This window comes from Schistocerca nitens, chromosome 4 (genome assembly GCF_023898315.1).
Source record: "Schistocerca nitens isolate TAMUIC-IGC-003100 chromosome 4, iqSchNite1.1, whole genome shotgun sequence".
Classification (NCBI taxonomy): domain Eukaryota; kingdom Metazoa; phylum Arthropoda; class Insecta; order Orthoptera; family Acrididae; genus Schistocerca; species Schistocerca nitens.
In genome coordinates this window covers 775847924-775865308 of record NC_064617.1, presented here as the reverse complement: position 1 = coordinate 775865308, position 17385 = coordinate 775847924, and the positions used below count along the sequence as shown (strand labels likewise).

Genomic DNA, 17385 nt, shown 5'->3' with positions numbered 1-17385 from the left:
TGTCTCTGAAACAATACGTGCTGCACGACGGAAATTACTTTCTGCTGAGGCACTTCATTTACACCTGAATGAAACACGACTACTAGAGAACATTGCTCTTTACAGCAGTCTATCCACTTGTAAATTAACACCATGATATCGCAGATATTAGGCAACACGTTACTAGGGATGAGAAAGGCCTTAAGGTTAGCAACTAAACATGCTACTCCTAGCTACTACTGAATAAGAATTTGATTAGTAACGTGTCTTCATAACCATGTGTGCGGCGTTCGACTCTCAGTCAGCATAGACGTTTTCGTCACCTTATTGCTAGTTAAACGTGCGTACATCTCGCTAATGGTGGACCAACATTGGACATTTCTCGTCTGTGCCTGGTTAGACAACGACGGCGGTAGGCACTGGGTTCGAATCCCAGTCAGGCAATACAACTTCAGTCGTCATTTAAGGTTCCAACCTCACTACTGGTGACAAACTGCGATATCTACGTTCTGATTTTACGTACTTATTCAACAATCCGATTAGGTGCTGGGTTCGCATCCTTGTCACCAGCATTACATGATCGCATTTCAATTTTAAACACGTGCACCCTTTGTTCCTTGACAATGCAACAATATACAACGTCTTTCGAGGTTAAGTACCAAGAAGGTAATTGTCATGTTAGGGTTCCTGGTTTCGTACAAACATTATCGTCATTTACGTTCAAGTTGAGAACTGATAACTGATACTAGTGCAAATGTCAATATTTGACTCAATTCAGTCCAATCTCAATCTCCTCAAGATTTCCTTTTTACATGTCTGCCTATCGCCTTCTAATACATTCCCTTTGTCTTCCTCCTCCTCCTCCTCCTCCTCCTCCAGCTCTTCCTCTCGCTCCTCTTCCTCCTCCTCATCTTCCTTCACCCTCCTTTTTCCACTCTAGTGGAAATTATTGCGTGTTAAGACATTATACTCTTATACCTAGGCTTTCCATATCTTCCTTTCCTCATCGATTCTACGGAGAACCTCCTGATGATTCATCTTATTAGTCCATTCAGTTCTCAGCATCCTTCTGGCACACCACATCTCAAACGCTTCGAATTTCTTCTTTTCCGGTTTCCCCACAGTACAAGATTCACTGGCATATAACGATCATGTCTCATAACTCAAGAATTTTCGACGATTAAATCTTCTTGAGCACGTTATCCAAAGGTAATGTAAGAAGATTTGTGGAGGAAAAATTTGAAAGTCATGCTACTCAGGCAACAGAGTCCATAGTATGGACAGCGTCTGTAGCTTAGTGGTCAGCTTGTCTGGATGCCATTTGAAGAACCCAGGTTCGATTCCCGGTACTACCAAAGGTTTTTTCCACGGTGAGAGTTCTCTTAACTAGATGAGAAATTGAGGAGCTTCTTGAGTCAGAAGTAACGGCTCCAGAGTCGAGGAAAGCGACAACGCCCGGACACCCGAGCTTCCGGTACCTTGGCGTCGTCTTTATGGCTACCACCGGTCTCACCACACCGGTCAACTTCAGCGTGGACCCCAAGTCACCCGGGCGACCGTTCAGCAACATCGCCTCCGTTGCCTTGATGCATTACAACGTGTGGAATATCTGAAGTCCATGTAATTCCTCGACTTGCGCCATAGGGTGGTGGGGTTTCGGGTTCCGCTGGATAGGTCAGGAGTCCACTACACGCAACAAGCGGCTACACGGGTAGCAGGGGTTGTGTGGCGTGGGCTGGGCGGTTTTTTAGGTTAGATGGCCTTGGGCAAGTACAGAAAGGGCAACAGCCTCAACGGGTGCGGGGCAAAGTCAGGACATGCGGGGACCAAGCATCAATCGGTATTGTAATTGTCAATTGTCGAAGCTGCGTTGGTAAAATACCGGAACTTCAAGCGCTGATAGAAAGCACCGAAGCTGAAATCGTTATAGGTACAGAAAGCTGGCTTAAGCCAGAGATAAATTCTGCCGAAATTTTTACAAAGGTACAGACGATGTTTAGGAAGGATAGATCGCATGCAACCGGTGGTGGAGTGTTCGTCACTGTTAGTAGTAGTTTATCCTGTAGTGAAGTAGAAGTGGATAGTTCCTGTGAATTATTATGGGTGGAGGTTACAGTCAACAACCGAGCTAGGTTCATAATTGGCTCCTTTTACCGACCTCCCGACTCAGCAGCGTTAGTGGCAGAACAACTGAGAGAAAATTTGGAATACATTTCACATAAATTTCCTCAGCATGTTATAGTCTTAGGTGGAGATTTCAATTTACCAGATATAGACTGGGACACTCAGATGTTTAGGACCGGTGGTAGGGACAGAGCATCGAGTGACATTATACTGAGTGCACTATCCGAAAATTACCTCGAGCAATTAAACAGAGAACCGACTCGTGGAGATAACATCTTGAACCTACTGATAACAAACAGAGCCGAACTTTTCGACTCTGTAAGTGCAGAACAGGGAATCAGTGATCATAAGGCCGTTGCAGCATCCCTGAATATGGAAGTTAATAGGAATATAAAAAAAGGGAGGAAGGTTTATCTGTTTAGCAAGAGTAATAGAAGGCAGATTTCAGACTACCTAACAGATCAAAACGAAAATTTCTGTTCCGACACTGACAATGTTGAGTGTTTATGGAAAAAGTTCAAGGCAATCGTAAAATGCGTTTTAGACAGGCACGTGCCGAGTAAAACTGTGAGGGACGGGAAAAACCCACCGTGGTACAACAACGAAGTTAGGAAACTACTGCGAAAGCAAAGAGAGCTTCACTCCAAGTTTAAACGCAGCCAAAACCTCTCAGACAAACAGAAGCTAAACGATGTCAAAGTTAGCGTAAGGAGGGCTATGCGAGAAGCGTTCAGTGAATTCGAAAGTAAAATTCTATGTACCGACTTGACAGAAAATCCTAGGAAGTTCTGGTCTTACGTTAAATCAGTAAGTGGCTCGAAACAGCATATCCAGACACTTCGGGATGATGATGGCATTGAAACAGAGGATGACACGCGTAAAGCTGAAATACTAAACACCTTTTTCCAAAGCTGTTTCACAGAGGAAGACCGCACTGCAGTTCCTTCTCTAAATCCTCGCACAAACGAAAAATAAGCTGACATCGCAATAAGTGTCCAAGGAATAGAAAAGCAACTGGAATCAATGAACAGAGGAAAGTCCACTGGACCTGACGGGATACCAATTCGATTCTACACAGAGTACGCGAAAGAACTTGCCCCCCTTCTAACAGCCGTGTACCGCAAGTCTCTAGAGGAACGGAGGGTTCCAAATGATTGGAAAAGAGCACAGGTAGTCCCAGTCTTCAAGAAGGGTCGTCGAGCAGATGCGCAAAACTATAGACCTATATCTCTGACGTCGATCTGTTGTAGAATTTTAGAACATGTTTTTTGCTCGAGTATCATGTCGTTTTTGAAAACCCAGAATCTACTATGTAGGAATCAACATGGATTCCGGAAACAGCGATCGTGTGAGACCCAACTCGCGTTATTTGTTCATGAGACCCAGAAAATATTAGATACAGGCTCCCAGGTAGATGCTATTTTTCTTGACTTCCGGAAGGCGTTCGATACAGTTCCGCACTGTCGCCTGATAAACAAAGTAAGAGCCTACGGAATATCAGACCAGCTGTGTGGCTGGATTGAAGAGTTTTTAGCAAACAGAACACAGCATGTTGTTATCAATGGAGAGACGTCTACAGACGTTAAAGTAACCTCTGGCGTGCCACAGGGGAGTGTTATGGGACCATTGCTTTTCACAATATATATAAATGACCTAGTAGATAGTGTCGGAAGTTCCATGCGGCTTTTCGCGGATGATGCTGTAGTATACAGAGAAGTTGCAGCATTAGAAAATTGTAGCGAAATGCAGGAAGATCTGCAGCGGATAGGCACTTGGTGCAGGGAGTGGCAACTGTCCCTTAACATAGACAAATGTAATGTATTGCGAATACATAGAAAGAAGGATCCTTTATTGTATGATTATATGATAGCGGAACAAACACTGGTAGCAGTTACTTCTGTAAAATATCTGGGAGTATGCGTGCGGAACGATTTGAAGTGGAATGATCATATAAAATTAATTGTTGGTAAGGCGGTTACCAGGTTGAGATTCATTGGGAGAGTGCTTAGAAAATGTAGTCCATCAACAAAGGAGGTGGCTTACAAAACACTCGTTCGACCTATACTTGAGTATTGCTCATCAGTGTGGGATCCGTACCAGATCGGGTTGACGGAGGAGATAGAGAAGATCCAAAGAAGAGCGGCGCGTTTCGTCACAGGGTTGTTTGGTAACCGTGATAGTGTTACGGAGATGTTTAATAAACTCAAGTGGCAGACTCTGCAAGAGAGGCGCTCTGCATCGCGGTGTAGCTTGCTCGCCAGGTTTCGAGAGGGTGCGTTTCTGGATGAGGTATCGAATATATTGCTTCCCCCTACTTATACCTCCCGAGGAGATCACGAATGTAAAATTAGAGAGATTAGAGCGCGCACGGAACCTTTCAGACAGTCGTTCTTCCCGCGAACCATACGCGACTGGAACAGGAAAGGGAGGTAATGACAGTGGCACGTAAAGTGCCCTCCGCCACACACCGTTGGGTGGCTTGCGGAGTATAAATGTAGATGTAGATGTAGATGTAATTCCCAAGCTAATGCACTGACATTGGTCATCCGCCGGCGATTTGTCGCAGCCTACTGGCCGCATGGCTGGTACATATCCATTGTCAAATACGATAGACTCACCCTCCCGCAGAAAGCCGGAGGACTTGGGCTCACTAACGCTCGATATCGTGTGAAGGTCTTATACCTGAACATCATGAATAAACAGTGGACGGACACAGGGAACTCACTCACGCAACAACTCTCGGACATTAAGAAGCCGGCCTTTGTCTCTCCGCCGGTTTCGGCAGCACAAGTTGCGCCTGTATTCGCACAACTGTCTGTCTTTTTTGTGGATCTTAGTTATGTACGCTTCCGTGCACACGCCCCCCCCCTTCCCAATCCCGTCGGATTTTTACGTTCATTTACTGTGAGGCGTACCTTGCAACAATGTTGAGATCAAGTATGGATTAACGAAGTGGACAGCAGTGTCGCACAACCTTCATCAGCCGGACCTCCTGATATTAGTCTGAGCGTCATGGTTTCACTGCCTGTGGAAATTCGCCACTAAACAGCGTTTACATGCGATTGGTTTGATGGACATTCCTTTACGCTCCGCCTGTCACACGGTGGACGATGACGACCATCGCCTGACCTGCGGCGGTGTTGATGAAGTCTGGTTACAGCGGCCGCAAATGATCGCCTGTTGCCTCCGCGCCCCTCCATCCGTAATCGAACAGTATGCTTTCATTCTGCCGGAGGACGTGTGTTTCCCTGCAGCAAAGACTCATGCTTGTGGAGACGGGGACAAATCGCAGCTCGAATCTTGGACCCTACTACAGAATGAGCAAGCGGTGATTGAACGACGTCCATGCTACCGCGTCATTTCGCCAATTACTTCCGTGGGGTTTCGCGTGCTTCCCAACTCAGCCGTGCCTGGCACGGTTGGCTCGCCTACATGTACTCATATCCCATCATCCGTTCCTTCTATCTGCTAAACAAGGAACGGTCAATTTTCCTCATTTGCATTTTCTGACTATCTGCTGATTTTGTGAATTGTTCCTTTGGAATAAAATTTATGTTTTCCTCTCATGTTCAACAACAAAAAATAAAAATGAATAAATAATTTAAAAAAGCACAGTGCTGGGAAAAAATGGTAGAAAGAAAAGTGCTCTTTGAAGCTTGGTGATCTGTTGTGATTTGTGAGATCTGGATACGATTCACATATAAGGCAACCATTTTTAACAAGCACAAACAAACCCTCTTTACCTCTGGCAACGCAAGTTGAACAATGTATGGTTGCACCATACTTCGAAAAAAAAAAAAAAAAAAGGTATGGTGAGCTGTCCACACGACCCTCCAACCGCATCCAATGACGTGATTGGCACTGGATAAAACGGCGGTCAGTTCCGACTGGCCCATCAGAGGCAGAAAGTGGGGCTTTGCTTTGCTTGATGGGTTAACATGGAGAGAGAGATGATTTTTTTAAGGAAAAATTGAAGTAAAAAATAAATAAAAAGCGGGAGTTATAGTTTCCTAAAAGCAGACTGAATATGCCGGTAATGGTGGTCACAGGACATAGTTATCACTATATGGTATAGGGACAAGAGGGACACATTTTGTTTGAAGAATTGGTGATGTCGGTTGTTACCTTCTTCTATTACAAATAAAACAGCAGCACAAACTTCTCTAAACACAAGAGACGTAGTGAAATTAATGATGCTATGAATGTCGCCAGAAACGATTGCCTACCGAAATCAGCGCCTGAAGTAGAGACTATTTGATAAGGCAGCTCCCAAAGTCTTTACGAAAATTTCACCAATTAAAAACTGCACATAGATAATGGTGCTAATGGCTCAATAACATTTTATAGGGAGATTTAGAGGGCATGTGGTCAGCACACTGCTCTCCCGGCCGTTGTCCGTTTTCGTGACGGGAGCCGCGCAACCAAGTAGTTAGTCAATTTACCTCACAAGGGCTAAGTGCACCCCACTTGCCAAGAGTCGTCGGCAGTCCCGGACTGTCACGCACTGAGTGCTCACCAAGCCCGACAGCGTTTTGACGTCGGTGATCTGACGGGAACTGGTGTTACCACTGCAGCAAGGCCGTTAGCGAGTAATTGAGTTAGTGCCAAATATTCAGACTACTCTCCTCAACTCGTCCTACAAACTTTTCTGTCACTCATCGCTTCCTGATTCTCTACCAAAAATACGTGTATGCGGGATATTCCAAGTTTCTCAAAGGAAGTCAGGTGGAAGTATACCATTTTCAACAGGGCCATTGTCAGTTAAGAACATTGTGATGTTCGAATCAGTTTTCGGCTTTAGGTCATCTTTAGTATTTACCATAAAGGAAGAGTACGAATCTAGACACTTGAGCGAGACTGAGAGCTTCGTGCATGTTCACTTTTGTATTTTTGTACGTTTGTGAGTTTCATATTATGTATGTAAATACTGTTGATGAGGAGACCGTTTCTGATGCAGTGTGTGTATGTTCCAGCAGAAACTAAGAGCGACTGGAGTCTACAGATGGGGGTTCCCGCGGCGCTGCACTTCATCGAGACCCGGTCACGCCTCTTCGGTAAGCGACATCACTCTGCCAGAGCGCTGCAAGCGAGCCGCCAGCGTAGCCCACCCAATGTGTGTGACTCGTCTGCTGTCGATGTGAGCCTGTGGCGTAACGTACACAAGTTTCCAATGTCCTTGTCGCTCTTTTGTCGTTGTTACACTTTGTTCTGCTTAGTTGTTTAAGTTTTTTGTTGCAGCAGCAGTTAAAGGCAGTAAATTTTTTTCTCAAATACCGTTACTCCTTGACCAATTAAGTCACAATAATGTAACGTTTCATATTTGGAATATAACGTCGGTTAAACTCTGCTATTTTGGAAAAAAATAACTAAGACTTTCTTCATTTATTACTGGACCTAGCGTATCAAACAATAATCCAGAGAAAATGTGTTAACATTTCAAAAATTTACGTTATCCAAATCAGCTACCTTCAGAGCTACCAGAAATTCTCATTGCGGACATGTTTCGAGAAAGTCAACCTGCAATTAATCTAAGACATTCTGAAAGTCATGGTTTTATTCCTTAAGATAACGTAGTTGTATCGTTTGCACGGTTTAATTTCTTGATATTTTATGCATTGGTTTGCATTCACTTAGGTTCACATAGCCTGCGCTTTGTTATTTGTGTACAACTGTTTTGCATGCATTTTACTACACTGTTGCATAAAAACGCGTATCTCGGAGTTAGTCACGTTTAATGTCACCCATGAATTACTTCCTTACATTAAACTGGTGTTCTACACAGAGAGAAACGGAAACTGTTAAGAAGATCTTAAACTAATTGTATCACAGCAATTTTCTAAAACCTAGGTAGAGTGGCAGTCAATTAATTCCAAGGCAAACATTGAGTTCCCATCAAAGTTCATAAAGCCCTTCCCACTAATGTCTTGGTCGTGACGATGGTGGGGATGACGAAAGGGGGAAGCTATGTACAGCCCAAGCGCGAGTCGTACATGTTCACAATGACATGCTTGTCAGCAGTAAAAGATGACAAACCCATTGAACATAATGGTTCAAATGGCTCTGAGCACTATGGGACTCAACTGCTGAGGTCATTAGTCCCCTAGAACTTAGAACTAGTTAAACCTAACTAACCTAAGGACATCACACACATCCATGCCCGAGGCAGGATTCGAACCTGCGACCGTAGCGGTCTCGCGGTTCCAGACTGCAGCGCCAGAACCGCGCGGCCACTTCGGCCGGCTGAACATAATGTACAAAGAGATATACAAACGCATCGGCAGCTAGTATTACTGCTAAGGAAGGCAACGGAAGGTTTCATCTGAGCAATAACTCAAATCTCAGTATGATACATAGCGATTCCAGAATGAATTTTCACTCTGCAGCGGACTGTGTACCTACTTGACATTTCGTTTTAGAGTAAACCGGTGTACCGGGTCAGGACTCGAACTTGTAACCTCTGACAGGGAGTTTCAGATCAGTGCACACTGTACTGCAGAGTGGAAACTCGTTCTGGGAACAGTCCCTCTGGATTTTCTGCGCTGTGTCCTTTCTTTCAGGAGTGAGAGTTCCGAAAGGTACGCAGGAAAACTTGTGTAAGGTATCGGCGGAAGTAAAACTGTAAGGATGCGTCGTGAGTGATGTTTAGAGCCAGATTCGAGCCATGTCCGACACACAGGTGTAGTCTGCTAGGGAATTATACACAGGGAATGTTTACACATTGTCGTTACAGGTTCGTTTAGTAAAGTGCGACAGCGTCACTGACATACTGAGCCATCTGCAGTGACAGAAACTACAAGCGTGACATTACGCATCAGGACGTGGCTTACTGCTGATACTGCGATAGTGTACGATCCAAGAAGAGTCAACCAATACTTTACTTTTTGCTACATATAACTCGATAAAAGATCATGAAAGTAAAATTAGGGAGTTTCGAACTCACACGGAGTCATCCCAACAATATTTATTCCGACGTACTGCCTGTTAGCTTTCGTCTCGGGCTCTTCGGCCGACGTTTGTTTAATGATTTTTCTGATATTTTGCCAGCACGAATGGCTGTCATTGTCAAAGATCCAACTTGCACTGCTGGTGGCGGACTGGAGTCGAAAGCGTGGCCGGAACTTACGAGTGGTGTACAATATCTAATGTGTCACTTTTTTTTTCTCGGCCAGCGTCAATTGAAAAAATGTGGAATTTGTTGTGAGACATCGTGGAATATTCCCGCTTTAGCGCCTATAGTTTCACGCCGTTCCGACTATAATGTCGTCTGCAACGGAGATGCTTTCGAAGCAGAGAGCTGTCATGAGGCTTTTGGTGGTAAACCGGAGCATCGCACGTACTCATAAGCGCTTTAAGAGTGTCTACGGCGACGCGGGAGTGAACAAAAGCACGATGAGTCGTTGGGCAAGGCGCCTGTCATCATCGCAACAAGGGCGTGCAAACCTGTCGGATTACCCGTGTGCCGACGGGATGCATTCAGCTGTGACTTCTGCATTTTTGGAGCTTGTGCACACTTTCATTCGAGGTGATCGAAATGTTCAAATGTGTGTGAATTCTTAAGGGACAAACTGCTGATGTCATCGGTCCATAGACTTACACACTACTTACAGTAACGTAAACTAACTTACGCTAACTACACTACTGACCATTAAAATTGCTACACCACGCAGATGACGTGCTACAGACGCCAAATTTAACTGATAGGAAGAAGACACCTACAACGCGCTGACATGAGGAAGGTTTCCAAACGATTTCTCATACACAAACAGCAGTTGACCGGCGTTGCCTGGTGAAACGTTTTTGTGATGTCTCGTGTAAGGAGAGAAATGCGTACCATCACGTTTCCGACTTTGATAAAGGTCGGGTTGTTGCCTATCGCGATTGCGGTTTATCGTATTGCGACGTTGCTGCTCGCGTTGGTCGAGATCCAATGACTGTTAGCAGAATATGGAATCGGTGGGTTCAGGAGGGTAATACGGAACGCCGTGCTGGATCCCAACGGCCTGGTATCACTAGCAGTCGAGATGACAGGCATCTTATCCGCATGGCTGTAACGTATCGTGCAGCCACGTCTCGAACCCTGAGTCAACAGATGGGGACGTATGCAAGACAACAACCATCTGCACGAACAGTTCGACGACGTTTGCAGCAGCATGGACTATCAGCTCGGAGACCATGGCTGCAGTTACCCTTGACGCTGCATCACAGACAAAATGGTTCAAATGGCTCTGAGCACTATGGGACTCAACTGCTGTGGTCATAAGTCCCCTAGAACTTAGAACTACTTAAACCTAACTAACCTAAGGACAGTACACAACACCCAGCCATCACGAGGCACATCACAGACAGGAGCGCCTGCGATGGTGTACTCAACGACGACCCTGGGTGCACGAATGGCAAACCGTCATTTTTTCGGATGAATCCAGGTTCTGTTTACAGCATCATGATGGTCGCATCCGTGTTTCGCGACATCGCGGTCAACGCATATTGGAAGCGTGTATTCGTCATCGCCATACTGGCGTATCACCCGGCGTGATGATATGGGGTGCCATTGGTTACACGTCTCGGTCACCTCTTGTTCGCAATGACGGCACTTTGAACAGTGGCCGTTATATTTCAGATGTGTGTACGACGCGTGGCTCTACCCTTCATTCGATCCCTGAGAAACCCTACATTTCAGCAGGATAGTGCACGACCGCATGTTGCAGGTCCTGTACGGGCCTTTCTGGATACAGAAAATGTTCGACTTCAGCCCTGGCCAGCACATTCTCCAGATCTCTCACCAATTGAAAACGTCTGGTCAATGGCGGCCGAGCAACTGGCTCGTCACAATACGCCAGTCACTACTCTTGATGAACTGTGGTATCGCGTTGAAGCTACATGGGCAGGTGTACCTGTACACGACATCCAAGCCCTGTTTGACTCGATGCCCAGCCGTATCAAGGCCGTTATTAAGGCCAGAGATGGTTGTTCTGGGTACTGATTTCTCAGGATATATGCACCCAAATTGCGTGAAAATGTAATCACATGTCAGTTCTAGTATAATATATTTGTCCAATGAATACCCGTTTATCATCTGCATTCTTTCTTGGTGTAGCAATTTTAATGGCCACTAGTGTAACTATGTCCCATTCCCGAGGGAGGACTCGAACCTCCGGTGACATGGCGCCTCAAACCGCAAGGCCACTCCGCGCGGCGAGGTGATCGACGGATCACAATCAGACACCTCGCTGCTCAACTAGACGTGTCTGTTGGTAGTGCTGACAGACTCGTCCAGCACTTGGGATACTCAAAGGTGCATGCCCGCTGGGTTTCTCGCCACCTAACACAAGACAATAAAAAAAAAGTGAAGGACCATATGTGCACTCCGCGGAAAGCATTGTGTGGGAGTGGTGGGGACGTTATTGGTGTAGCAACATGTTGGCTCCGACGTCGACCATTGGAGTGGTACCATGTGGGCATTCAGACCCTCCTAGTAAGGTGGCGTAAGGCCATAACACTGAACGGAGATTATGTTGAAAAATAGGGTTTTATTGCCAAAATAGTGGAGAATAATTTGGTATACTGAAAACATGAACAAAACCAGTCTGCTTAAAAAAAAAGTGTTGCATTACTTATGGAAGGCCCCTCGTACGTGTACCTGTCGCGCCAGTGTCTGAGTGTCCTGCCCTGGTCATTACCGCTGTGAGGTTTCGTTTGTTATTTGCAACATTCGTTTGCTGTGTTGAGGAAATCCACATGCGGTTCGTAATTGGAACAGGAAACGGAGAAATGATAGTGGTACATAAAGCACCCTTCACCAGGCATCGCAAGGTTTCCTGCAGAGTAGCGTCTCGGAGTGGTGAGTTCAGCTCGTCTTGCTTCGGCGGCAATGTTTACTCAGGCTGGCGGGCGCGCCGCCATATTTTGGCGAAGTAGGCCGCGGCCTCAGCCCGTGGCTCTGCCCCGGTTCCGGCGCGCCAGCCGGCCCGTCGCTCTCATGGCCCGCGGTCAAGCTCAACTACACGTGGCTTCATTGCCACACGTTAGGGCACCGCCAAACTGCTCGTGACGTGGTTCTCGTTGAAACCTCTTTTGCGTCGTCTCAATTGAGTCGCGGGTTTCTGGGGGGAGAGCTGGCCCCATTATCTACATCTACATTCTGCAAGCCACCTTACTGTGTATGTCGAAGGGTACACTTTGCCTACCACTGTAATGCCCCCCCCTCCCCCCCCCCCCCCCCCATTTCCTGCTGCTATCGCGAATGGGCACCGAAGAACGATATGAGATATATTAGTTTGGTGCATATGTTCGTAGCGTTTTTGTTTTACATGTTGGTATTATGGTGGTACGGGTTTATTTTTTTATCGATTGTCATTTTTTTGTAGTTCACTGTTGCCATTTGAGTTTACATACTGTCATTTTGTAATTTGGAAAGGGTGAGTGGAGCTGTGGGCCCTAGAAAATGGAGTGCCAAGTTGAGGAGCTGGAACATTTCTGACATATTCTTCTGGTTTAGTTCAATAGAGGGGTGGCAGCAGCGGAGGCAGACAAAAACATTTGCGCCGCCTATGGGGATAACGCCATTGGACAGACCACGGCAAGAAGATGATTTTCTAACATTAAGGACGATCGTTTTGACGTTAGTGAGTCTCGACGTTCAGCGAGAACTTTGGGGTTTGATGAAGATCGTTGGAACACATTAATCCACAATGATTCACGTCATTGTTCTCGAGAACTGTCAAATGCGATGAACTGTGATCATTTCACCATCGTTCTACATTTGCATGTAATGGGGAAGGTCCCACAATCCGGTGAGTGGGTACCACGTGCTCTAAGCCAAAATCACAAAAATCAGCGGACGGCCATATGCGAATCTCTGTTTGCTTGTCATCAATAGGCTCGTGAACAACACCGACCATTCCTATCCTGTATCATTACTGGTGATCGAAATAGTGTCTTTGTGCAGTTACCTGCCCGCATCCACAAAAGAGAATGTTATGCATGTGGTGGAAGAGCTGCGGTATGGTGTACTACGAATTGCTTGCCCGAGATGTAACCATCACTGCTCACATTTATTGTCAACGACCGAGAAGTTTTGTAGACGCAATACGAGGACAACGACCAGGAAGACAGCGTTAAGTGATGCCACTCCACGATGACGCAAGAGTTGGTTTCGGAAGTCATCCCGCACCCATCTTATACACCTAATCTTGCACCCTCACATTTTCACCTTTTCCGTTCTCTATCGAGGAATATTCAAGAAACTCCCATTCCGGATGAAAATGTGCTCCGAACATGTTTCGACGAGTTATTCGCCTCAAAACCACGTGATTCTACAGTCGCGGAATCGGAAAGTTTCCCCAGCGTTGACACACTTTTGTAAATAGGCGTTATCTGTTGCCCTTACAGTGCGTGTCGTGATTGATATCATAGGCAAATAGAGGATGGATGGTCTGATGGAGATTTTTACCACACACCTCCCTAATCCGAGTTCACTGTTTTCAGCACCGTGACTTCTCATTCGGTACACCTAAGGAAATACTGAGTAATTTTACCAGAGCGCTATACTCCAAAAGATTTAACCGTTCTAGAAGTAACACATCGCTGTTTCTTCAGCTGGTAAAATCTTAGCAAAGGCCGGCCGCGGTGGTCTCGCGGTTCTAGGCGCGCAGTCCGGAACCGTGCGACTGCTACGGTCGCAGGTTCGAATCCTGCCTCGGGCATGGATGTGTGTGATGTCCTTAGGTTAGTTAGGTTTAAGTAGTTCTAAGTTCTAGGGGACTGATGACCACAGCAGTTGAGTCCCATAGTGCTCAGAGCCATTTGAACCATTTTTTCTTAGCAAAGATGATATTATTCTTCCCCACGAAGGTAATACAAGGAGAATAAAAACGGTTAGGGGAAACATCAGGAGGGTGAGCCTGGCAAGTGAAGAAAACACAAATAAATAAACTAGTTAATAGCAAACTTTTGCTATAAAATGAATTTCATGTTTGACTGTAAACGTGTTTTATATTGTATCGCCTTGCACACCACTTCAGCATTAGAGTTGTCAGCTGGGATAGATATTTGAAATATGTAATAAAATGGAACACCTACAGCCGTCCTTACGATGTCATTTACTATATGGCCACCAGTTTCAGTATTTCAGTGCACTATCTTCAGGCCTTATCTAACGCTGAGGAGGTTAACTCCAGTCGTATACACGATTCATGAATTGTCAACATCTGTCAACTGGTTTTCGCAGACTACCTCTAACAACGATGTGTCTCTAACCATCAAATGTCAAGGAGTTAAGTCCGAAAAGGCCTCGGAAGGCCCATCGGTACCAACCGACCGCCATGTCATCGTCTGCCGACAGAAAACACTGCATGCGGATCTGGAGGGGCAAGTGCACAGTACACCTAGCGGTGTTACCGGAGCCACTACTTCTCATTCAAGTAGCTCCTCAGTTGCCTTCACAAACTCTAAGTGCATTACGCTTGCCAACAGCTCTCGGCAGACCCGGACAGTCATCCATCCAAGTACTACCCAAATACGACAGCGCCTAACTTGGGTTATCTGACGGGGACCGGTCTTACCACACCGGTAGGGCCTTTGGCTGATAGCATACACTGAGATAAAAAGAAGGCAACACCAAAAAGTAACGTGGAGAAATGAAATTTCGGGGGACATTTTGATCAACATTGCAAGATCACACGTTATTGTAAGGGTGAGTAGCTATTGTGAATGTGAACACTGGTAGCCGGCCGCGGTGGTCTCGTGGTTCTAGGCGCGCAGTCCGGAACCGTGCGACTGCTACGGTCGCAGGTTTGAATCCTGCCTCGGGCATGGATGTGTGTGATGTCCTTAGGTTAGTTAGGTTTAAGTAGTTCTAAGTTCTAGGGGACTAATGACCACAGCAGTTGAGTCCCATAGTGCTCAGAGCCATTTTCGAACACTGGTACATTAACAACAAGTGTAACCTACAGAATGTTGATTGCAAGCATGCAAAGGTGCACGCATTGTGTTATACAGGTTCCAGATGTCAGTTTGTGGGATGGAGTTCCACCCGTGTTGCACTTGGTCGGTCAATACAGGGACGGTTAATGCTGTTGTGAATGACGCTGGAGTTGTCGTCCGATAACGTCTCAAATGTGTTCGATCGGAGACAGATCGGGCGATCTAGCAGGCGAAGGCAACATGTCGACACTCTGTAGAGTGTGCTGGGTTACAACGGCGATATGTGCTCGAGCGTTCTCCTGTTGGAAAACACCCCCTGGTATGCTGTTCATGATTGGCAGTACAACGGGACGAAACATCCGTATAAATTTACATTCAGAGTGCATGGGGTAGTGCTCCTGCTGTCATAAGAAATCTTACCCCAGACTATAATTCAAGCTATACGATCACTGTATCTAGCACACAGGCAAGTTGGTTGCAGGCCCTCAACTGGTTTTCTTCTAACCAACACACGGCCGTCACTGGCACCGAGGCAGAACCAGTTTTCTTCAAAAAACACAGCAGTCCTCCTCCCTGCCCTCTAGTGAGCTCTCGCTTGATACCATTTAAGTCACAGTTGGCGGTGGTTTGGGGTCAGTGGAGTGCACACTACAGGGCGTCGGGCTCGGAGATGTCCTTGAAGTAACCGTTTTGTAACAGTTCGTTGTGTCACTGTGGTGCCAACTGTTGCTCAGATTGCAGCTCCAGATGCAGTACAGTGCGCGAGAACCATACGGAGAACACGATGATCTTCGCTGTTGGTAGTGCTGTGTGGCCGTTCGAAGCCCTGTCTTCTTGATACTGTACATTCTCGTGACCACCGCTGCCAGCAATTAAAATACAGTGGTTACATTCCTGTCAAGTCTTTCGGAAATATCGCAGAAGAAACTTCCAGCTTCTCGTAGCCCTATTACACGACCTTGTTTAAACTCAGTGAGGTGTTAATAATGACATCTTTGTCTCCTTAAAGGCATTCTTGTTTAACATCAACTCACCACGTAGAATCTCAAAGGCAACTAACGCTCAAGACCGTTGCAGCGTATATTGAAGCAGACCTTACTTCCATCTTGTGCGACCAGTGCGATATTTCAGTATACATCATCTTTCGGATGTAGAAATAAGCCTACTAAGTTTCGTTTATGTCCCACACCTCCTTCTTGGTGTTGCTATGTTTTCCGTCAGTGTATTTTTAATTAATTTTTACTCTTTATAAATTTCTAGCATGTCTGGCCAATAATTACGTTCAACGTTACAAACTTGTAGTTATGGGGTATGTATCGTTTAAGGAATAGTGTACTACAGCATTATTGGTCAGATCAGTATCAGAAAATTAAAAACAATACACCTAGACCCGGAAGAGAACTATCGAACTCGGGTATTTTAACGTAACACTACCCACCGAACAAACTTTTTGTCCACTAAGTGTTAAATCAAGTAAACGTAATTAGAAAAATGTACGGGAAGAAACTTTCTTAGCGACATTCTTGTCTGTGAGCATGCAAGGAAATGCGGTGAGGCGTCTGGATGTGCGAATTTTGGCCATAATGGCGAGCAAAGAAAATTACACTAAATCGCTACTAAACACGTGGCATTCTGATAGAGAATAGTCCTTTTACCACGGCTGAAACCATTCAAAGTTCAGAACCATTGCATGTTCACTAAAATTGTATGAAATTTTGTTGTATCCCATATTCAAGTCCCTGCAACAACTTCGGTGGAAACCATTTCGATTTCCTTACCTGCTTGCTCGGCGGTGTTTTTGTAGTCTCGTCTCACAGCAGACCTTCTGTACAAGACCCACGAATAACAGAAAATTAGTCTAAAATGCCTAACAGCTACTGTTTTGCTCTTCCGCATCTTAAAATATGCGTCGTATTCTGTGTCCTTTTAAAATCAAGTTTGAATCCCAATCCTAGTACTAATGTACCGCAGATAAAGTTATATAAATTAATTGTATTTGGTGATGAAACAAGCGACAGAGGTAAAAGTTTCTGTCTAATATGAAACTGTAACGTATGGTATTTCTGATCCTCGTACGGTTATGATAAGTATTCAACGTGCCAGTTATTATATTAAATAGACTCTTAATTTTGAAAAGTTTATTAATCAAACGTTATCTATTGTAATACCACAATTTCAAGATGTTATTTACTTAATCTTACCCTGTTGCATGCTTATTGCGTGTTTGTTTGTTTTTAAGTTGTATATAAGTAATTAATGAGAGCACCTAATTCATAGTGATCATCGCCAGTTGCTTTAGATCACTATGAATTAGGTGGTCTCACTAATGACAAATGGTTACATAGTCTGGTAACTCTTTAC

At 45.3% G+C, this 17385-nt stretch overlaps 1 protein-coding gene across 1 annotated transcript in view; it reads left to right on the top strand.

Annotated features, from left to right (window-relative positions):
* LOC126253126 (rho GTPase-activating protein 6) overlaps positions 1–17385 on the top strand; it is a 1197809-nt gene that overhangs the window by 238408 nt on the left and 942016 nt on the right. The window contains exon 2 of the mRNA XM_049954255.1: positions 7077–7157. Within this exon, the coding sequence (XP_049810212.1) occupies positions 7077–7157 (81 nt within the window). The remainder of the gene's footprint in view (positions 1–7076; positions 7158–17385) is intronic.